Source organism: Mytilus trossulus, chromosome 14 (genome assembly GCF_036588685.1).
Source record: "Mytilus trossulus isolate FHL-02 chromosome 14, PNRI_Mtr1.1.1.hap1, whole genome shotgun sequence".
Lineage (NCBI taxonomy): Eukaryota > Metazoa > Mollusca > Bivalvia > Mytilida > Mytilidae > Mytilus > Mytilus trossulus.
In genome coordinates this window covers 67,140,423-67,165,593 of record NC_086386.1, presented here as the reverse complement: position 1 = coordinate 67,165,593, position 25,171 = coordinate 67,140,423, and the positions used below count along the sequence as shown (strand labels likewise).

General features: G+C 32.9%; 1 protein-coding gene across 11 annotated transcripts in view; it reads left to right on the top strand.

The window, feature by feature from the left end:
- Nucleotides 1-23,858, top strand: part of LOC134695895 (minichromosome maintenance domain-containing protein 2-like) — a 116,205-nt gene extending 92,347 nt beyond the window's left edge. For 10 of the 11 annotated variants that reach the window (XM_063557370.1, XM_063557373.1, XM_063557376.1 and 7 more), the window contains 4 exons: nucleotides 6,264-6,403; nucleotides 9,049-9,158; nucleotides 17,752-17,825; nucleotides 23,686-23,858. In XM_063557370.1, the coding sequence (XP_063413440.1) occupies nucleotides 6,264-6,403; nucleotides 9,049-9,158; nucleotides 17,752-17,825; nucleotides 23,686-23,760 (399 nt within the window). In that variant the 3' untranslated portion in view covers nucleotides 23,761-23,858. The remainder of the gene's footprint in view (nucleotides 1-6,263; nucleotides 6,404-9,048; nucleotides 9,159-17,751; nucleotides 17,826-23,685) is intronic. The other variant, XM_063557378.1, reaches the window with a different exon arrangement.
- The last annotated feature ends 1,313 nt before the right edge of the window (nucleotides 23,859-25,171 follow it).

Below are 25,171 nucleotides of genomic sequence, written 5' to 3'. Positions count from 1 at the left end.
TCAAACACCTAAGGAATGAAACACTCCCTTTAGGCTAGCCTATAAAAACTAAATAATAATAATGACATACATGAAGACAAAATACAAAATACTAAATTATTTACATATGATTAATAGCATGCTGGAAACACTTGCGCAATTCATATTGCCCAGCTTCATTAAGGTGAAGCCCACCATCTTTAAAAGCAAATAATGACCTTACTGGAATGCCTTTATGAAAAAATCTTTTAAAAGACCTAATATAGCTTAAATTACTCTTAGAGCACATCCTGCTCAATTCTAAATTAACACTTTTACACTTATTACCTGTATAAGAAAAATCAACAGGCCTTGGCAGAATAGAAGATATAAAAATTTTAATACTGGATGAATAAGATTTGATAGTAACAATAAGTTCCCTAAAATCAGCAATAATTTTGTCAACAGAGTTATTAACTATATCATTCGTACCTAAGTGAATAATAATATGAGAATAGTTAGCTACACATATATCTCTAGCCTTTATCATGTTTCTTAAAGAATATATCCTGGCTCCTCTGACCGCGACCAAATCCATGCAAATTATGTCATCCAAATATTTCCCTATAGAATCTGTAAAAACCAAAACCTTCTTACTGGTCACAACTTCTGAAAGACAATCAAACAAATTTTGCCATATTTCTAACTACAGAAATTTTATCCTTCATAGAAAATTCTAAATATATTTTATAGGCATCGCTTGCCCAGTCCCCGTATAATTGAATAAGATCACTAGGTACATGTGAACTAAATGCAAAAGTGGCACCACCTCTCCTAAAACTATGTGATGAATATAGATTAGGATCTCTCCCTGTCTTCAGAATAACAGATTTCAGCTTTCTCTGGAACTGACCATAAGTGACTGGTGTCAACTTCGAATTCTTACTTATAACAAAGGCAGGGGAATCATGAGATGCCGGAACTTTACTACACATATGATTATACGCAGAAACCGGACAAAGGACAGAGCCAGGGATTTTAACCAACGGAATCTTTAATCTTCTTTCCCCATGTTGAATAGTCATAGTCCATTCAAAAATAACTATAGCAATATCGTTAACAACAAAGACTTTACCTCTGGTCAATTGCTTATTCTTGTCAAATTGAGAACAAGAATCTGGAACTAAGTTAGATTTCCTGGACATCAAGAAAAAGGCAAACAAAAAAAGACACCAATATACACAATCAGAACCATTTTCTAAATTAAAATGTTCCACCATCTCTAATAAAATATCTGGTGAAATGGGTAAAGCTCTACGTGGCATATGTGACTTGGTTCGTGACAATCCTTTAAGCAGTAATTTATAAACAAAACTGTCTAAGTGTGGAAAAGAGCAATCCAACATTAAATGCATAACTTTTACACCATTAATATAACTCTTAATAGATTCTACAGATTTAAAAGACCGACTGAGAAATTGTGCATAACAACAAATAGTATCCAAATTTGCAGGAATAAAACTCATATTAAAGCACGTGCAAAATAGTAAAAAGGCTCTCCATTGGACTAATAAGTTTTTCTTCGATCCTAGCGCATATGCTGCTCTAGTAGAAACTTTAACATCCTCTTTTAACTGTAATAATTCTAAATCTGAAAAGCATTAAAAAATTTCTTTTATTGGCTGTCCAATGCTTGTTCAAATATAAACTTTATCAACGTAATTACCACTTATGCGAAAATTTAAACAAATGTTCTTCCGCACTAAACTCTTCTAATGAACCTGATACCGCATTATAGAACAATGCAGCAAATTTATCCGAAGTATGCCATCTCGATAAATAATCAGGTAACCTATTGTCAGTTCCTGCTAAATGAACAGCCCTAATCTCAAATTCGTATATAGCAGCAATGTAGCAAAGTTCTCTCAGACAACACTGTAAAAAGGTATCTCTGGACTTACCAGTGTTAATTACAGTAACAGAAGTAATGTCATCGCACAAAATACGAATTCTCTTTCCCCTGAAGCACTGCGCCCACAACTTTAAACATACTATAATAGATAATAACTCGAGACAGTTTATATGTAGATTAGACTCCATAATAAATTCTGGAAAAACTTGATGAAAGAATTTTCCACCAAACCAACCACCGCAACCCGACAAGCAAGCGTCAGAAGAAAAAACTTCGTCCGGTATCGACCATTCCTCTATCATCATCATTGATATGCCGTTGTAATGAGGTAGAAAATTGACCCACCACAATATATCATTTTGAACATAACTAGGCACTACAATATAACCAGTTTGATCGTAAGCTGATCTAAGCCAATTGAGCAACCTGCTCATAAATATACGTCCAGGTCTAACACAGCTCGCCATAAAATTTAATTTCCCTACCAACGATTGAATATCGCGTAATTTGGCAGATCTCTTGTTTGTCCAAAAAAGTAAAATTTCCTGAATATCTTTTAATTTATCGTCAGGAATTTGTAACAAAAGTTTACTAGTATCACATATTATCCCCAGAAACTCCATCCTAGTACTAGGAGAAACTGCCTTATGAGACGATTCTTCTAAACCACAGGAATCAAGTAAACGCTTTAATTCAATATATGCCTTATCGGCTCTGTCAACTGATTCCACCCCCGCAAAATCATCTAAATAGTTTACTATATCAAATCCCATTTGCCGATACATGAAAGCAACTGCATTTGTAACACGCTGGCAAATATGAGCAGCTGATCGCAAACCCATGCTGAGGACTCTATCGAAATATAAATGATCATTCCATTTGTATCCAACTAAGTGCACATCGTGTAAGTCAATGAAAATTTGTCTGTAAGCCCTACTCAAGTCCCGTTTGAAAATAAAACAGTTCCGACCATGCTTTTTAATAAGCTCTACTAATGCATCAACATTTGGATATTTTAGATGAACCTCATTTCCTAAATAGCTGTCTTTGTCAATATAACCGTTGATAGCACCCCCTCCTTTTACACTTAAGTCTAAGATGATCCTCCGTTCCTGAGAACCTTTTTTGGGAACACTATACAGCGGCGAAATGACAATATCATGAGAAAACGGATTTACGTGAAACGGTCCTAATACTGCTTTCTTCTCGATTTCTTTTTTCAAATATTTCTCTAAATCATCCGGGAACTCGACCGCTCCCTTGTGATTTTGAACGATCTTCTCAGAAGAAAATTCAGTATAATTTTCACAACCAATAGGAAAACCGAATTCCAAAAATTGACAAATGTTTCTATCAAAATAATCTGTTAACATGAATTTGAAGAAGTCTATATTCAAATGCGAAACCACTGGGATTTTACTATCCTCAAAATTATACTTCTGCGAACTCATAATAAGTTCGTGATCCGACACAGATCTTTCTAAAAACTCAAACCAATGTTTATCTAAATTGTGTACTTCTTTGCAAACTGAACAATTTGAAAAATCTCTATTACCTTCATATACTACCGTATTGGAACTAGAAAACATTTTACGTGCTTGATTTCGTTTCAAATATTCAGGATAAAAAATTTCAGCGTCAGGATTCATCGGAGAAAAAGATATATCTAGTCATCCAGACTTTGGAAAATAAGGACAGGAGTTAGCACATTCAGGATGACTTAGTTTGCTTTTATCTTTTTTCCAGCATACTGCACAAATGTGCTGAACTACTCTCTGCTGACCTTTAATGAAAGTTGTATGTGACCCTTTGTGCGTACAACGGTTCCTATTAAAAAGAGTACAAAACCAAACCTGGTCATCCTTATTTTCCGACGACTTAGCGGGAAAACTCGATGTTTTTGCTTTAGGCACAATATACTGAGTAAGAATAGGAACTTCGATAGACGATGGATCATCATCCCAGGACTTCTGACCTAACTCAATTTTGCGTAACCACGCAGCATAGAAAGATAGCAGACCTTTCCAAGAATAAATATTGCTATAATATGTTATCTTCTTTAGTAGATTTAAACGACCTGACCTCTCTTTTTCTGAAATGTTTTTACTTGTAATTATCTCCAGCTCACCTGCAGTAAAAAGTTTAGGATCTAAATCGTTAAAGGACACAGACTCGTTATCGAATTCATATTGAAGAGCAGATTGGGGCCAGAGCAATTGAGTTTTGACTTTGTCGGAAGCCTTTGCTTTAATTCCGGACTTGGTTTTCTTGTTTTTCTTGTTTTTCTTTTCGTCACAATCTGACTCTGAATCGGAACTATCCGAAACCCTGATACAATCTACTTTCTTTTTTCCCTTCTTAACAGTGACAGAGTGAGATTTTTCAGATGAAGTACTAGAAGACGAATCAGAATCAATTGTTTGCTCAAGAAGACCTAGCTTTGATAACTTCTTGTCTACTATTTCGTTTAATTTTTCAAATTGCCTAAGTTCATTTAGTGAAGGGTCTTTAATTGATTTTTCCCGTAAAACCTTCTCTTTACTTTTGTCGCTAGATGTCGTAGCCACTTTCTTATGTAAAGTACTTTTACTCTCACCTTTCTCTTTTTCTAACTCCTGCTGTTTTCTCTTTAACTCTTCCTTCAACTTCAACTTTTCGTTTTGTAATCTCTGTGATTTTAAATCATCTTCTGTGCTTTTTAACTCCGCCCTTAAACATCTCAACTCCTCGTCTTCAACATCATCTTCATTGCAGGATTTGTCTAGACTGAGGGCTGCCGCCAACTTCTTCTTCGCACTGCTTAGAGATTTTTTCTCGTCCCTCACGTCCAACTTCCTTTTAACACTGCTTGGATCTTCAAGTTTCTTCTCCTCTTTGGTTTCCCCCGCATCTGGGATCCCGTACTCCGATAGTGACTTATAATTCAATCCATGGACGTCTCTGCGAGGTCTGTCGGCCATCGTCAAACTTTTAACTTCAAACTTCTAACTCTAAATTTCGATCTGATTACTCTAACGTATTCTAATGTAATGACTAGGATAAAGAATTCACTTTAAAACTAAAGGTGGAGTGAACACAATTCAAAATCAGTTATGCGAGAATATCAAATGATCGGCCAAAGGGGGGTAACTAGAACATATTTCGCATCGTAATTACTAGTTTTTTAGAAAAAACAAACCGATTATTTTAGACTCCCTTACCACCTTAAAAAAATTAAAACAAGCAAACCAAGAGTTTAAATGCCTTGCTAGCCAACTTTGTTTGGTTGTTTTCTCAGACATTATGATTTAGATTGACACCTAAATTCAATAGGTAGGTGGAGTATAACAGTCTGTTTACTATACACAAAGGTTTGATTGGTGAATGAATATCAAAATTGTTCCCAATAAAATATCCATTGTCCAATCAACTGTTTTATATACAGGGTTTGTTTTTTTCAAGTTAGATTAACATTAATTGATAGGAAAATTTTGTGGGACTTTGAAAATTGTTTGTTTTAAACTGAAATTCCGTTTTATCAGGGTTCTGTTCACCCAGGTTTCACAGTAGTAAACAAACTGTTGCCGCCTCTCCATTGAATTTTGGTGTTAATCTTAATTACAATGCCTGAGCAAACAACTAAACAAAGTGAGCAAGCAAGGCATTTGAACTCTTGGTTTGCTTGCTTTATTATTATAACTGTTAATCATAATAATAAATTCTTTATTTAAAGAGGATTAGCAAGGTTATATACAACTGACAGCTAAGTCTTCCAGAGGCCCTCACATACAACTGACAGCTAAGTCTTCCAGAGGCCCTCACATACAACTGACAGCTAAGTCTTCCTGAGGCCCTCACATACAACTGACAGCTAAGTCTTCCAGAGGCCCTCACATACAACTGACAGCTAAGTCTTCCAGAGGCCCTCACATACAACTGACAGCTAAGTCTTCAAGAGGCCCTCACATACAACTCACAATACATTTTTGTACTATCAAAAACAGATATTTATGTATATCAAATGCAATGCCTTAAAAAATTTAGAATATGTTTAAAAGTTAGACTTAATCAGAATATTGGAATTACTTAGAATCTGACCAACCGCAGATCTAGTAATCTGAGGTTTTGAAAGAGTATAAGCTAAATATTTAGGTTATATTTGATTTTGAAACTTTTGTCTCTATTTGCAGTGCTTTGAAATTGTATGTGTTTAATTATATCAAGTAATTTGAAGTTATTAATATACTTATGATAACATATAGGTACTATAAAGGTTACAACACGGAGGCTCTGGCAGTGTAAGAAGTTTCTGTTGTCCTTTCAGAAAGTAAACATTTTGCGATTAGTTTGAATGTTTAAATACTACTATATATTAATAGATGAAAATATCCTGCACAGTTTTTTTATTTTTCAGTTTCTCAGATATGTGAAGTCTATTTGTCCTAAAATGACTGAAGAATGTGAAGGTTTGTTACATGGATATTACTTAGCCAGTAGGAAAACAAGAAGTTCTGAAAGTAACTCTAAAGTACCTGTTTCAGCTCTGAAAACATTGTAAGTATCATCTCGTTTGCTGATTGATTATAAGATTTAGTGAAATAAATTTTAATTTTGAGAAAAATTGTCATTTCCAATGAGACAATTATTAACCAGAGTTTATATGAAGGTCATTGGTTCTCAACAATGAGCAAGAACTAGTCACCTGTAAAGATAAAAGTTATTTTTTTTATTACATTGGCAAATGGCTTTTTTATATCTTTTTCTACACATTCACAATTTGTTTTGATCAGATGTAATGAACGTCTTGACAACACCTATTGTTGAATGGCGTAAGAGGAGTGAAATAACCATATTTATTTCACATGTGAAATTATCGATTATTTTTATTCACTGGGAAATTAATTGCAACCAATGTTTTAAAAACAAATCTCTTCCAAATATTATACAAATATAGCCTTTGTATGAAGTCGATACAAGAATATATTTACCTGAAAGAAGTATATGGACTGAGGACGAAGTTCGAGGTCGATATACTTCTTTGGGTCAATATATCCTGTATTGACCTCATACAAAGGCTATATTTGTTATATAATTACACTTAAAGTAAGAATCCAGACAACTACTAATAGAAACACACTTATGGGAACTTGGGGAACATCAGAAACGCCCAAGCTTTCTGGCAAAACACCCATTGACATTTCTTGGATGCCCTGCCATTTTTCGCGAAAATCTCTATTTTTCTGACTTATAAAAATCTGTCAATTTGAATATTAAGTGACACTAAAAAGTGATTGGCTTCACCTGACAGCTTTGGTGTCATACACATTGTTAATTAACACCAATAACCTGTACTTGATGTCCAGAGACATATGTATACACAAACAAAACACTTACATATTTTCAACAACATTATTATGGTTCATGCAATTTCCCATTTTAACTAGACTGGGATTCCAGCTTCAGACAGTTATCCCGATTGGGATCCCAGTTTCAGATATTTATCCCGAATGGGATCCCAACTCCAGATGCTTATCCCGGCTAATCACGACAATATCACCGAGATTGCATTTGGATCCCGATTTCGTTTTCTCTTGGGCAATTAGACAATTTAAAAGCAGTGTAAGATAGGTAATCCAATTCCATTTTATGAATACTGTTATATAATATATGTTTGATTACCTCTCTAACACTACTTGAAATTTATGTATTCAGAAATGATGATTGTCTTGAGATGATAAGCTGTAATTATTTTTTTAGAAGTTACTATTAATTGATATTGATTTTAATCATGACTGTATGACATTTCATATTTAATATTTTATGATGTATTTAAAAGAGTAGCTATTATTACAAGCTAAATAAGAAATTTGAATTGAGATTATTTTTGGATTACGGGAAAGGGGTGGTGAAAAAAAGTTGTTTGATGTTGCCTTCCTACAAATGTACTTACATAATTACTTTCTTTAGCATAACCGAAAAAAAATTGACACAAATTAGTTAAAATGTTTTTAAAAAGATTTTTTCCAGCTTTTACACCATTTTCTTGTCTAAAACATATAACTCATGTTGTTTGCCATCATAACATCATACCAATGATTTGTATAGTAAGACTAACTATACAAAGATCATTCTAGTTCTTTCAAATATAATTCATGTCAAATTTAGAGGGGAAAGGTAGCAGAATTTAGTTATGTGTACAAAAATAAAATAATAATAAAAATTGCACACCTTCATGTGAGTGCAAAATGTTGAAAATATGCAATTAAAAAAAACCCAAATTTTTTACTGAGATGTGTCTGTAATAAAAAAAACACCAAATAAAATTGAGAATGGAAATGGGGAATGTGTCAAAGAGACAACTACCCGACCAAATAAAAAAATAACAGCAGAAGGTCACCAACAGGTCTTCAATGTAGCGAGAAATTCCCGCACCCGGAGGCGTCCTTCAGCTGGCCCCTTAACAAATATATACTAGTTCAGTGATAATGAACTCCATACTAATTTCCAAATTGTACACAAGAAACTAAAATTAAAATAATACAAGACTAACAAAGGCCAGAGGCTCCTGACTTGGGACAGGTGCAAAAATGTGGCAGGGTTAAACATGTTTGTGAGATCCAACCCCCCCCCCCCCCCCCTATACCTCTAACCAATGTAGAAAAGTAAACGCATAACAATACACACATTAAAATTCAGTTCAAGAGAAGTCCGAGTCTGAGGTCAGAAGATGTAACCAAAGAAAATAAACAAAATGACAATAATACATAAATAACAACAGACTACTAGCAGTTAACTGACATGCCAGCTCCAGACTTCAATTAAACTGACTGAAAGATTATGATTTCATCATATGAACATCAGGCACAATCCTTCCCGTTAGGGGTTTAGTATCATACCATCATAACATATATGAGAAGAACATAACCTGTGTCATGCTAACAACTGTTTTTAGAATAAATGTGTTTAGTTCCGACGCAAATTAAGACCTTATCAGTGACTCAATATTAACGCCAAAATATGCAATCTTTAATGACTTGACAACAGTATCGTAATTATATCCCTTCTTAATAAGTCTATTCAAAGGTTTTGTAAGTTTCTGAGGTGAATAAAATGTTTGCCTCAAGGTGTTCATAAAGACAGATATCATTATAGAATTATTGAGTTTGCTTGCTTAAATGTTTGTATCACAAATATTGTAGATATTCCCTGTCAATGAGTCATGCTAGACTCAGTCTGAGAAGTGAAATAACAGTTGAAGATGGTTTAATGGCTATCTGGATCTATGAAGAGTCCTTAACAGAAAGATTAGGTACATAAAGTGGGTTGAGTAATAAGGAAATATTATTGGAACCAATAACAGTGCTTCAAAAGGTGTTTCTAGAGGCTTCCTTGAATTGACATGAAATTAACAGAGGTAGTCCTCATATCAGACAACATCATTTAAGGAAAAAAAGCGAATATGATTTTATTATAAAATTTCTGGAACATTTTTTTTTCAAGAATATAGTGCATTTTGATATATAATAACTATGAAAGCTTTTTTGGTGCAAATCTGAACATTCTTTTCATGATAATTTATTTTTCATTATTATAGATAAAAAAAATCTTTTGAAAACCAGCCCCATATTCATATAACCATAGAGAGGGAGGTCAAGTGGTTTAAGTACTAAGTAGTTACTACTGTAATCACTAGCCATTCAACACTTAAGTTGTGAGTTAAAACCCCACTCGTGACGGTGCACCCTTAATGGAATAGGATTCTTAGTTTTCCTATCGAAGATCATGGTTTTCTCCGGGCATTTGCTTCCTCTACTAATAAAAACTGGCTGTCACAAAAAAGCCCAAAAGCGGTGCTAAAAAGTGGCGTTAAAACACCTATGATTAAATAAATAAATATAACCATAAATTAACTTAATAAATATCCAGGCATACAAAGTTATATTGTATACATGTTTTCCAAATCAACATGTTATCATTGTCAACTAATTCAGATAAAAAAGAGTATAAAAAGAAGTTTCTGGCAGATATGTCAGATCCAAAATATATATACAATTGCAGTACCATGTACCATTAGACTAGTTTAAAGGCTTCATTGAACTTAGATTGGTTAACATCACCCAAATGTACTCATTGGATTAGGGAGTTTTATCTAGATTTGTAAACATCACCCAAATGTACTCATTGGATTAGGGAGTTTTATCTAGATTGGTAAACATCACCCAAATGTAATCATTGGATTAGGGAGTTTTATCTAGATTGGTAAACATCACCCAAATGTACTCATTGGATTAGGGAGTTTTATCTAGATTGGTAAACATCACCCAAATGTACTCATTGGATTAGGGAGTTTTATATAGATTGGTAAACATCACCCAAATGTACTCATTGGATTAGGGAGTTTTATCTAGATTGGTAAACATCACCCAAATGTACTCATTGGATTAGGGAGTTTTATCTAGATTGGTAAACATCACCCAAATGTAATCATTGGATTAGGGAGTTTTATCTAGATTGGTAAACATCACCCAAATGTACTCATTGGATTAGGGAGTTTTACTTCATTTGGTAAACATCACCCAAATGTACTCATTGGATTAGGGAGTTTTATCTAGATTGGTAAACATCACCCAAATGTAATCATTGGATTAGGGAGTTTTATCTAGATTGGTAAACATCACCCAAATGTACTCATTGGATTAGGGAGTTTTACTTCATTTGGTAAACATCACCCAAATGTACTCATTGGATTAGGGAGTTTTATCTAGATTGGTAAACATCACCCAAATGTACTCATTGGATTAGGGAGTTTTATCTAGATCGGTAAACATCACCCAAATGTACTCATTGGATTAGGGAGTTTCATCTAGATTGGTAAACATCACCCAAATGTACTCATTGGATTAGGGAGTTTTATCTTGACTAACACAGGAATAATAAATTAGGGTATAAGGTTTTTCCAATGTCCTGTCTGTATGTCTGTCAGTCTACACAATGACCATGTCTGTCTATCAGTCCACACAATGACCTTGTCTGTCTGTCAGTCCACACAATGACCTTGTCTCTCCGTCAGTCCACACAATGACCTTGTCTGTCTGTCAGTCCACACAATAACAATCTACTGTCAGAAATCAATCATTTTAATTGTTTGCACCTTTGACTGAAACCCTAACGTTGAGAATTTTCCAATCTATTTGGCTCTGAGTGCTTCAAAAACAACTCCATGAGAGGAAACCAAATTCATCTGGTTTGTTTTCTATGTTTATAACCATGTAAATTTAAGAAGACACCCTAAAATGGCAACAAACTATACAAACAATTTTGGTGGTTGATAATTATTACCAGATTCTGAATTCCAAACTAAATATTTTGATGGTTACAGGCCCGTAGCCTGGAATTTCCAAGGGGGGTTTGTTGGACTCACAAACTCGACTTTAACAGTCACAATTCGAATAGAACATTGATCTAACAGTTCTTATTTGTTTTCAAGGGGGGGGGGTCATCCAAACCCCCCTTGGCTAAGCGTATGGGTTACTGAAATGGTTGCAGTTACAAAATTATAAAATTGACAGGAAGAAAACTGTGAAGCATATCTTTGCTGTAATTTAGTATGAATGCAAAAATTAAACACAATTGTTTTGTTTAATTGTAAAAAGAAATACTTGGAAGTTATAAAAAACAAGTGACAAGTGAAAAATAATGTTATTCTAATTCTTGAACCAATGCATACAAACATCATAAACTTAGTCTTCTGTGCTCAATTTTATCAATTTTTTAGCTTAAATTTCATATAATCGTCAGTTTTTTTTTCAATCGGTCACTGTTGTTGTGAAAATATGGCAGGTAACTTAAGTTCGTGTTTTGAACAGAAGTTTAACGATTGTCACCTGTTTTTCAACAATAAACAAAAAAGGTATGGATATTAAGCACATGTTTAACATGTACATTCAAATAATAGTAGGACATCCATACGTATTGTAATCACTGTATTATACAAGATGGGTCACACTGAGGTCACTTTGCATACGGAAAATATGTCGGGGAATTGCTTCCTTCCATGAAGCAATTAAAATAAAGTAATCTTCTTCTAAATATGAATATATTAAAGAATTTTTCTTAAAAAAAAGTATATGTACATAAGTTTTATAATGAAAACTATCCATTGAGTTATAAAAAAGCATATGCATTTTTAATTCAAGGTTTCTTATAACTTTAATTTAATAGTAAAAAAAAAAACTTAAATTAAAAGTAAAAATAAAACTTATTTATTAATAGTAAAAATAAAAACTTAAATTAAAAGTAAAAATAAAACTTATTTATTAATAGTAAAAATAAAAACTTATTTATTAATAGTAAAAGGAAATACTTATTTTGCGAGTAAAAAGAAAAATGTATGGATAATGAAAAACAATATTTGAGGTAAATTGCTTGTTTTGAATTGTCAAGTATTTGCAAAAGTGTCTCAAATTAAGTTGCTTTGTTACAATTTTCTAGCAAAATGTTATCTTCAATATAATCGAATTATGAGCCAATGTCTATAGTTAATGATTTTTACCTAAATGAAATATTTTTTATTATGCCCCCGTCGTAGCAGAGGGGTCATTAAGTTTTACCCTTTGTACGTCCCAAAGTTGGTTTCTGTTTTCTTACTTTAGTTTGCCTCAAACAATACACAATGCTTATTTCAACAATGTCACTTTCACCGTTCTAGAGTTATGCCCCTTTACAAATAAAAAAAATGCTGAATTTTTCATTTCCTCTCTGTAACTTTAGTTTGCCTCAACCAAATGTTATGAAAGTTATTCATAATGCTAATTACCACAAATACAGATCTAGTTTGAAATTTGATGGTGTCCCATTAACTATTCTAGTGTTATGCCCCTTTGCAAATGGAAATATTGCTGATTTTTTTTCGTTTCCTTTCTCTAACTTTAGTTTGACTAAACCAAATGTTAAAAAACTTACACACAATGCTAAAAATAACACAAAACCCAGATCAAGATGGAATTTTTGTGGTATCACTTCTGCTGTTCTAGAGTTACAAAATTTGTACAAATTTGACGTTCTTCTGTTTTGTCCCTTTATAACTTTATATGATATGCTAGTGGGGACATCATCTGTGTCCCATGGACACATTTCCCATTTGGTCCAAGACCACAATTATTTGGTAGTGCATTTCTTTTAGAATGAAAATTAAAAAAATCCCATCTGCGCTTTCTGAATGAAATTTTTACAGTGTGTTGTACTACTTTTGGGACAAATTATAGAAAACTTCATCGGCTCTAACTCAAAATATGGACAATTTTATGTTAAGGGGGTCTTGAAATCTTTTGACAGCTTCCAGAGTGCTAATTTTTAACCTTTGGACCAAGTCACTACTTTCCTTTAAAATTCTGGACCCACTGTGTAATTTCACCCCTGAACTTGAGGCATTAAACATAGAGAAATACATTTGGAAGGGGAATACAATTTAATGGTGAGTAACCCACTGTCAACACTAGGGACTATATTCATGGACAACAAAAATCAAGGGACAACAGTTGTGGTCTTGGACCATTTATTAATTATATTCTGAAACGGTTAATAAAAAGGGTACCAGTTACTAAGGTTGTACAAACTTCTTGTTTAAAATGTAATGTTGATTGGTTATGGAATTGATCAGACCTTTGAAAGAAGTGTAATAGGCATAAATATATTTGAGTTCATAAAGACATTTGTCTTTGAGGTTCAGTAATAAATAAATTTGGTGGTTTTAGTTTACTGTCTTCTGATTGGTTAAAATTATTAGTTTTATTTTCAATGCTGTCAATTTTGATGTCGACGCACCCACTCTGATATTGTGTAATATTCATACATGTGTGTACGTTGTTATTGTTAATATAAATAGAATAAAAAGTTCTTGAGCCTTATTTTGATAGAAATTTATTAATGAATGACAATAATTTATTTTGATTTTATTGAACCATAAAACTAATTTTTGACTCTTCACATTTTACATAATTATCTTCTTGGATTATTCAATGTAAAGAGTCAAAAATTTGTTTTATGGTTCAATAAATTCAAAGTAAATAATAGCCATTCATTAAATATAACTGGTCATATTTTCAACAGCATCAAATTAAAGTAAAATTTATTCAACTTAATCTTTGTCAGTATTTCACTTTTAATCATCCAGGCTTGTGTCTTAAACTTGCTAGTTGATCACCAGGTAATAGCCAATACTGTTTAAACCCTGTATATACAGTCTAATCCTTAACACCTTCATTGATTACTCTAGGCTAATTACCTATTTACATTTGACACAAAAACAATAACAGGAACATGTGGGCAGGGCTGTAGACTCAGTAATGTCTACTAAAAATCTTTCATTGACATTTTCAAAAAAGCGGAAGATTTCAAATTTTAACAGGAGGAACAGAAGGGTCTGAAAAGCGGGAGTCAAAATCTTGGTTTTTACTCCGGCCAAACAAATCACATGTATGTGTATGACAAAATGTAAATCAATTCAAAAGTGAAAACCAGCACCTTATCAATACAACAAAGAATATAAAAACAAATGTATTTTACAGCAACCAACAAAACCAACAATTGAATCACAGGTTCCAGACTTGAGGACAGAAAAAAACAACCAATTGAATCACATAATACAGGAACAAAAAGAACGTTCAAATATGTTTCTGAGTCTAAAGCCTTTTAAATTGGGACAGTGACATGTAATAGTCCAGTCAATCTAGCATAAATTTGACATTAACCTTGAAGTAATTGCAACAGAAGATTTTTAAGGTGGTACCTAACACTACAGGGAGATAACTCTGTAATATCAGCTAAACGTTTTAATGACGTTGTGTTGTAAGGGAATAAAAAGCTTTTCAATGATCAAAATTAGTGTTTCCCAAACTGCTATAAAACCAGTGTAATTTTTCTGATAAAATGCTTGGTTTAAATTTTTTGAAATTTTTATATTTTTGTCAGATGGTCAAAGTAAATATTTATTCAAAATTTTATGAATATTAAACGAGCCAAACTAATTTTAGTCAAGGTGTTGGGTACCACCTTAAGTTTTAATCTTTAGCAGTTTACCCCAAATATACATAGAAAAAAGTCCCAATAAAATCTAACTTGAGGAAAACTAAAAAATCATGATTTGAAAATTTCTATGGAGATTTACATTGATATTGGAGATAACTCTGCAACAAGGCAGAAATATCAATAAAAATTGATACAAAATTATAATTTACCGCTTCTATTAAAAATTGATACAAAACTATAACTTTACTGCTTCTATTCAACAGAATGTATTGATTCTTGATATTTTAGCCGTCTTTATAGTATAACAAACAACTCTTAAGGTGTTTTCATATATTTTATCGATTTCATAATTCATAAGTTGACCATTTATTAGATTTTTCAGTATGTTAATGAGGTACTTAGGTGAGGTTTGGAATAAGTGTCAAATGCTCAGACTTCTTGTTTTTTTTCCATATGATACAAGGTAAAATATTTTGCCCCATAATACCTATTTATATTTTCGCATAAGACTTTTAAAATAGCTCATAAAAGGTCATTTGACAAAATGTAAGTAGATTCTTGATTATCTTTCTTTTGACTTGAGACCTAAATAATACCAATGCAAATATAATGTTCCTTCATCCAAGCATATCTTGGATGTGCAGGATGAAGGTCATTCTTTGAATATGAGCCTGAGGCTCAAAAGTAATGAATTAGATTAACTTCTCTTTGGGGGGTGAAGCTTACATGTAATATCTCAGTTCAAAGAAACAAACTATAACCACCAGACCATAGATGACCAGTGACCTTGACCCCAGTATATAAGCACCTGTTCCATTATAACTGGTCATAATTTAAAGCAAGTTTGTGTCGACCATAAAACCCATTGGAAAAGGTTAGGTTTGACTGATAATCCCTAGGGTGGGAATTAATTACTTTCGAGCCTCAGGCTCATATTCTAAGAATGACCTTCATCCTGCACATCCAGGATATGCTTGGATGAAGGAACATTCTTACTCACCTAAGTACATCCATAAGGTAAAGAATCTCAGATTGAATAAAAGCTATTAAGCAAATATTCTTCTTTTTATGGTTTAAAAACAAGGTAGCTGCTGAACAAATATAATTTACAGATATAAACAATACCAAATATTCACATTTTTTTCCCAAAATGGTCAGAAAGCCATAAATTTGCAATTTCTTTATTAAAAAGTTAAAAACAAATAAAAAATTCCCATAACATTTCAGTTTTTTAGCTCACCTGGCCCGAAGGGCCAAGTGAGCTTTTCTCATCACTTGGCGTCCGTCGGCGTCCGTCGTCGTCCTGCGTCCGTCGTTGTTAACTTTTACAAAAATCTTCTCCTCTGAAACTGCTGGGCCAAATTAATCCAAACTTGGCCATAATCATCATTGGGGTATCTAGTTTAAAAATTGTGTGGTGTGACCCCGCCAACCAACCAAGATGGCCGCCAAGGCTAAAAATAGAACATAGGGGTAAAATGCCGTTTTTGGCTTATAACTCAAAAACCAAAGCATTTAGAGCAAATCTGATATGATGTAAAAATGTTCATCAGGTCAAGATCTATCTGCCCTGAAATTTTCAGATGAATCAGACAACCTGTTGTTGGGTTGCTGCCCCTGAATTGGTAATTTTAGGGAAATTTTGCTGTTTTTGGTTATTATCTTGAATATTATTATAGATAGAGATAAACTGTTAACAACAATAATGTTCAGCAAAGTAAGATCTACAAATAAGTCAAATAATCAAAGTGGTCAGTTGACCCCTTTAGGAGTTATTGCCCTTTATAGTCAATTTTTAACCATTTTTCGTAAATCTTAGTAATCTTTTACAAAAATCTTCTTTCTCTGAAACTACCAGGCCAAATTTAAACAAACTTGGCCGCAATCATCATTTGGGTATATAGTTTAAAAAATGTGTGGCGTGACCCGGTCAACCGACTAAGATGGCCGCCACGGCTAAAAATAGAACATAGGGGTAAAATGCAGTTTTTGGCTTATAACTCAAAAACCAAAGCATTTAGAGCAAATCTAACAGGGAGTAAAATTGTTTATCAGGTCAAGATCTATCTGCTATGAAATTTTCAGATGGATCGGACAAACCACTGTTTGTTTGATGCCCCTGAATTAGTCATTTTTAGGAAATTATCTTGAATATTATTATAGATAGAGATAAACTGTAAAGAGCAACAATGTACAGCAAAGTAAGACTTAAAAATAAGTCAACATGACCTAAATGGTCAATTGACCCCATAAGGAGTTATTGCCCTTTAAAGTCAATTTTTAACAATTTTCATAAAATTTATAAATTTTAATTAACATTTTCGACTGAAACTCTTAGGCCAAGTTCAATATAGATAGAATGTTTGTAAGCAGCAAGAATGTTCAGTAAAGTAAGATGTACAAACACATCACCATCACCAAAACACAATTTTGTCATGAATTCAAATGCGTCCTTTGTTTAATATTCACATAGACCAAGGTGAGCGACACAGGCTCTTTGGAGCCTCTAGTTACATTTCATGAGCTGCTTTGTGACCAGAGCAGAAGATTGTATATTATAGTCAAATCCAAACTTAAAACCCCAAAGTATGATATTTTACATGAATTTTTAGAAAATCAACCAAAAACTGACAAAAAAGACTCATTTCTGCAGAGTTATCTCCCTTTCCAATGTTAATTTCCATTAGATTTTATGGGACTTTTTTTGTCAGTCTGTGTATATTCGGGCTTAATGCTATAAAGATTAGAACTAAAACATTTTCTGTTGCAATTTGTTTGAGGTTCAAACTTAGTTTGACTTGACTATAATGATCATCTGTAAAGTCAGTTGTAAAGAGCTGATGGGTATGAGACTTTACTAGATTTATTTTATTCAGGTCATTCATTACTGAGTCTACAGCCCTGCCCACATGTTCAGCATGACAATAAACACCAGTACCTTGGAAAAGAGGTTTGTATATTTAGTGACTGTTACAAATAACTATCAAGAGTGTTAATGAATCCTTATAATGGTCATATCCATCAAGAGTGTTAATGAATCCTTATAATGGTCATATCCATCAAGAGTGTTAATGTATCCTTATAATGATCATATCCACCAAGAGTGTTAATGTACCCTTATAATGGTCATATCCATCAAGAGTGTTAATGAATCCTTATAATGGTCATATCCATCAAGAGTGTTAATGAATCCTTATAATGGTCATATCCATCAAGAGTGTTAATGTATCCTTATAATGGTCATATCCATCAAGAGTGTTAATGAATCCTTATAATCATATCCACCAAGAGTGTTAATGAATCCTTATAATGGTCATATCCACCAAGAGTGTTAATGTACCCTTATAATGGTCATATCCATCAAGAGTGTTAATGAATCCTTATAATGGTCATATCCATCAAGAGTGTTAATGAATCCTTATAATGGTCATATCCACCAAGAGTGTTAATGTACCCTTATAATGGTCATATCCATCAAGAGTGTTAATGAATCCTTATAATGGTCATATCCATCAAGAGTGTTAATGAATCCTTATAATGGTCATATCCATCAAGAGTGTTAATGTATCCTTATAATGGTCATATCCATCAAGAGTGTTAATGAATCCTTATAATCATATCCACCAAGAGTGTTAATGTATCCTTATAATGGTCATATCAATCAAGAGTGTTAATGAATCCTTATAATGGTCATATCCACCAAGAGTGTTAATGAATCCTTATAATGATCATATCCATCAATAGTGTTAATGAATCCTTATAATGGTCATATCCACCAAGAGTGTTAATGAATCCTTATAATGATCATATCCATCAATAGTGTTAATGAATCCTTATAATGATTATATCCATCAATAGTGTTAATGAATCCTTATAATGGTCATATCCATCAAGAGTGTTAATGAATCCTTATAATGGTCATATCCATCAAGAGTGTTAATGAATCCTTATAATGGTCATATCCATCAAGAGTGTTAATGAATCCTTATAATGGTCATATCCATCAAGAGTGTTAATGAATCATTATAATGGTCATATCCATCAAGAGTGTTAATGAATCCTTATAATGGTCATATCCATCAAGAGTGTTAATGAATCCTTATAATGGTCATATCCATCAAGAGTGTTAATGTATCCTTATAATGGTCATATCCATCAAGAGTGTTAATGAATCCTTATAATGGTCATATCCATCAAGAGTGTTAATGAATCCTTATAATGGTCATATCCATCAAGAGTGTTAATGAATCCTTATAATGATCATATCCATCAAGAGTGTTAATGAATCCTTATAATGGTCATATCCACCAAGAGTGTTAATGTATCCTTATAATGGTCATATCCATCAAGAGTGTTAATGAATCCTTATAATGGTCATATCCATCAAGAGTGTTAATGTATCCTTATAATGGTCATATCCATCAAGAGTGTTAATGAATCCTTATAATGATCATATCCACCAAGAGTGTTAATGTATCCTTATAATGGTCATATCCATCAAGAGTGTTAATGAATCCTTATAATGGTCATATCCATCAAGAGTGTTAATGAATCCTTATAATGGTCATATCCATCAAGAGTGTTAATGAATCCTTATAATGATCATATCCACCAAGAGTGTTAATGAATCCTTATAATGGTCATATCCATCAAGAGTGTTAATGAATCCTTATAATGGTCATATCCATCAAGAGTGTTAATGTATCCTTATAATGATCATATCCACCAAGAGTGTTAATGAATCCTTATAATGGTCATATCCATCAAGAGTGTTAATGAATCCTTATAATGGTTATATCAATCAAGAGTGTTAATGTATCCTTATAATGGTCATATCCATCAAGAGTGTTAATGAATCCTTATAATGATCATATCCACCAAGAGTGTTAATGTATCCTTATAATGGTCATTTCAATCAAGAGTGTTAATGAATCCTTATAATGGTCATATCCATCAAGAGTGTTAATGAATCCTTATAATGGTCATATCCATCAAGAGTGTTAATGTATCCTTATAATGGTCATTTCAATCAAGAGTGTTCATGAATCCTTATAATGGTCATATCAATCAAGAGTGTTCATGAATCCTTATAATGGTCATATCCACCAAGAGTGTTAATGAATCCTTATAATGATCATATCCATCAAGAGTGTTAATGAATCCTTATAATGGTCATATCCATCAAGAGTGTTAATGTATCCTTATAATGATCATATCCACCAAGAGTGTTAATGAATCCTTATAATGGTCATATCCACCAAGAGTGTTAATGAATCCTTATAATGATCATATCCATCAAGAGTGTTAATGAATCCTTATAATGGTCATATCCACCAAGAGTGTTAATGTATCCTTATAATGGTCATTTCCTTCAAGAGTGTTAATGAATCCTTATAATGATCATATCCATCAAGAGTGTTAATGAATCCTTATAATGATCATATCCACCAAGAGTGTTAATGTATCCTTATAATGGTCATATCCATCAAGAGTGTTAATGAATCCTTATAATGATCATATCCACCAAGAGTGTTAATGAATCCTTATAATGGTCATATCCATCAAGAGTGTTAATGTATCCTTATAATGGTCATATCCACCAAGAGTGTTAATGTATCCTTATAATGGTCATATCCACCAAGAGTGTTAATGAATCCTTATAATGATCATATTAATGAATCCTTATAATGGTCATATCCATCAAGAGTGTTAATGAATCCTTATAATGATCATATCCATCAAGAGTGTTAATGAATCCTTATAATGATCATATCCATCAAGAGTGTTAATGAATCCTTATAATGGTCATATCCACCAAGAGTGTTAATGTATCCTTATAATGGTCATTTCCTTCAAGAGTGTTAATGAATCCTTATAATGATCATATCCACCAAGAGTGTTAATGAATCCTTATAATGATCATATCCACCAAGATTGTTAATGAATCCTTATAATGATCATATCCATCAAGAGTGTTAATGTATCCTTATAATGGTCATATCCATCAAGAGTGTTAATGAATCCTTATAATGGTCATATCCATCAAGAGTGTGAATGTATCCTTATAATGGTCATATCCATCAAGAGTGTTAATGAATCCTCATAATGGTCATATCCATCAAGAGTGTTAATGTATCCTTATAATGATCATATCCACCAAGAGTGTTAATGAATCCTTATAATTATCATATATAGCCACCAAGAGTGTTAATGAATCCTTATAATGGTCATATCCATCAAGAGTGTTAATGAATCCTTATAATGGTCATATCCATCAAGAGTGTTAATGTATCCTTATAATGGTCATATCCATCAAGAGTGTTAATGAATCCTTATAATTATCATATCCACCAAGAGTGTTAATGAATCCTTATAATGATCATATCCACCAAGAGTGTTAATGAATCCTTATAATGATCATATCCACCAAGAGTGTTAATGAATCCTTATAATGGTCATATCCATCAAGAGTGTTAATGTATCCTTATAATGGTCATATCCATCAAGAGTGTTAATGAATCCTTATAATTATCATATCCACCAAGAGTGTTAATGAATCCTTATAATGATCATATCTACCAAGAGTGTTAATGAATCCTTATAATGATCATATCCACCAAGAGTGTTAATGAATCCTTATAATGGTCATTTCCTTCAAGAGTGTTAATGAATCCTTATAATAATCATATCCATCAAGAGTGTTAATGAATCCTTATAATGGTCATATCCATCAAGAGTGTTAATGTATCCTTATAATGGTCATATCCATCAAGAGTGTTAATGTATCCTTATAATGGTCATATCCATCAAGAGTGTTAATGAATCCTTATAATGGTCATATCCATCAAGAGTGTTAATGTATCCTTATAATGGTCATATCCATCAAGAGTGTTAATGAATCCTTATAATGGTCATATCCACCAAGAGTGTTAATGAATCCTTATAATGGTCATATCCATCAAGAGTGTTAATGTATCCTTATAATGATCATATCCATCAAGAGTGTTAATGAATCCTTATAATGGTCATATCCACCAAGAGTGTTAATGAATCCTTATAATGATCATATCCACCAAGAGTGTTAATGAATCCTTCTAATGATCATATCCACCAAGAGTGTTAATGAATCCTTATAGTGATCATATCCATCAAGAGTGTTAATGAATCCTTATAATGGTCATATCCATCAAGAGCTATTAGTTCTTTGTAAGATGGCGTCAGGCATCCGTAGTCGTTAACTTTTACAAAAATCTTTTCTTCTGACACTACTGGGCCAAGTTTAACCAAACTTGTCCACAATCATCATATTAACCAAACTTGTCCACAATCATCATAAGGGTATCATGTTTTGAAAATGTGTCCAATGACCATGCAGCTAACCAAGATAGGGATATGGCTAAAAATAAAACATATATTTTGAAAAAAATTCCCACTGTAACTACTGGGCCAAGTTCATTAAAGATAAAATAATTGTAAGCAGCAAGAATGTTCAGTTAAGTAAGATCTGCAAAGACATTACCATCACCAAAACACAATTTGTCAGGAATCCATCCGTGTCCTTTGTTTAATTAGTTAAATCAAAAGTACCAGGATTATAATTTAGTACGCCAGACTTTATTTAATATCCACATAGACCAAGGTGAGTGACACAGGCTTATAAGAGCCTCTAGTTTAGATTGTCTGATACATTGCTGATATAAACCTTAATAGAATTTTGCAAAATTAAAATAAACCATAATAAAATCAGGCAAAATTTTGACTTTTGCTCGCAATGCAATTTTTCAATTCATAAATATTTTCAAGGGACCATTCTCTTTTTGAAATATAAATCAGCACTAATGAGAGAAAACAAAGTTTTGTGTCATATATTTATGTATTTGTGGGTGGTCGCAGCGGCATTGTCGATAGACAATTACTTTAGTTTAAGTGGATGAATCTCTATGAAATTTTATAGGAAGGTTCAATCCCATAAAAGAAATTTTGGGATTGATTTTGAACATTCCAAAAATTAAGGGCAAAAAAACAGTGTGTTTGGCTTTTTTCCTGACAATAACTTGTGTATAAGTGTATGGATCTTTGGGAAATTGTACCACAAGGTTCCATATCAAAGGAAAGCTGAGATTCAATTTGGGGATAATTGCCCTAAACGTTCAGGAATTAACGGTAATTTTTTTTTCTAGTTTCCAGATAATAACTTGTGTGTAAGTGGATGGATCTCTCTGAAATTGTAATGCAAGATACCATACCTCAAATGGAAGGCTGGTATTGAGTTTGATGGTATTTGCATTAATTATTCAGGAATAAGGGGCCAAAAAGGGGTAAGAAAGCAGTTTTTTAGTTTCCAGGCAGCGTCTGACGTTGGTGTCTGTCATAGTTAACTTTTACAAAAATCTTCTTCTCTGAAACTACTGGGCTAAAGTTAACCATACTTGGCCACAATCAACATTGGTTATCTAGTTTTAAAAATGTGTCCAGTGACCCGCCAAACCAACGAAGATGGCCACCCTGGCTAAAAATAGAACAATGGGGTTAAATGTAGATTTTGGCTTATAACTCTGAAACAAAAGCATTTAGAGAAAATCTGACAGGGTTAAATTTTTTATCCAGTCAAAGTATCTATCTATCCTGAAATTTTCAGATTCAGACAGTATCTAATCACACACAACTGCTATCAACAGAAGATGCTGGATCAACAGACAGACAAACTAACAAATGCCTTGTATTTCTATGTCTCCTGCTACACATATCATTGGAGACAAAAATGTTAATCTCCAACGAGTACAAAATTATTTTAAATTTTTTTTTTCCAGAATGACCATATGATGAGACAATTCCATGTAAATCTCATAAGATTCTGTAACAACCAGCAACTCAGAGAGGAGTGAACAAGATTTATTTGGTGAACAAAGACTGAACAAAGCATATGAACATATATAAAGATTGTGGTACATTTATGTTGAGCATAAACAGTTTATGAATCAGATGTTGTATTTTTTTTTAGATGAACCCATGGCCAAGTTAAGTAGACTTGACTGTTATCCCAACTATCACTTAATAGAAAGATTGGAGATATGGAATTGAAAGAATTTTTTTACCCTTGCTTGAAAGGGTAAACTTATGATGTTTGGCTAGTTGTGGATGTTTTAGTCCTTTTTTGTCTTGCTTGATTGTTTCTGGCCTATTTGTTTGTGATAAGGTCTAATTTATGGTGAATCACTAGTGGTAAGTCAAAGATATTTGAAATGCGTTTGTATTAGTGATTGCAGATCTCATTTCAATGGAGATTATTTTGCCCTGCCCCATTAGTCATAGGTTTATTGACTTGGAGATTTTGCTTAGTTTACATGTATTAGTTTTTGTTTAGGTTTGTTTAAAGGGAACTACTTATGATAAGTTAATAGTATTTGGTATGCAGTTGTATCAGCATTTGCACATTTAATTTCCATTAAGATTGTTTAGCCATGTACCTTCAGTCATAGTTCATTGACTTTTAATATTTGCAAAATACAGGTTAAAGTGTTGCTTTTCAGCTCACCTGGCCCGAAGGGCCAAGTGAGCTTATGCCATCACTTGGCGTCCGTCGTCTGTCGTCGTAAACTATTTCAAGAATCTTATCCTCTGAAACTACTATGCCAAATACTTCCAAACTTTAACTGAATGTTCCTTAGGGTATCTAGTTTATAAATTGTATCCGAAGTTTTGATCTATCAACAAACATGGTCGCCATTGATAAAAATAGAACATAGGGGTCAAATGCAGTTTTTGGCTTGTATCTCAAAAACGAAAGCATTTAGAGCAAATCTGACATGGGGTAAAAATGTTCATTAGGTCAAGATCTATCAGCCCTGAAATTTTCAGATGAATCAAACAAACCATTGTTGGGTTGCTGCCACTTAATTGGTAATTTTAAGGAAATTTTGCAGTTTTTGGTCATTATCTTGAATATTATTATAGATAAAGATAAACTGTAAACAGCAAAAATGATCAGCAAAGTAAGATCTACAAATAAGTTTAATGACCAAAATTGTCAATTGACCCCTTAAGGGGTTATTGTCCTTTAATGACAATTTTTCACAATTAGTTCATCATATTTGCTAAATCTTCTCCTCTAAAACTACTCAACCAAATTCAACCAAACTTCAACTGAATGATCAGTAGGGTGTATAAATAAAGTTTGTGTTTTATTTTCTATTTCGTCAAAAAAACATGGCCATCATGGCTAAAAATAGAACACAGGGTAAAATGCTGTTTTTGGCTTATATTCCCAAAACTCCAGCATTTAGAGCAAATAAGACT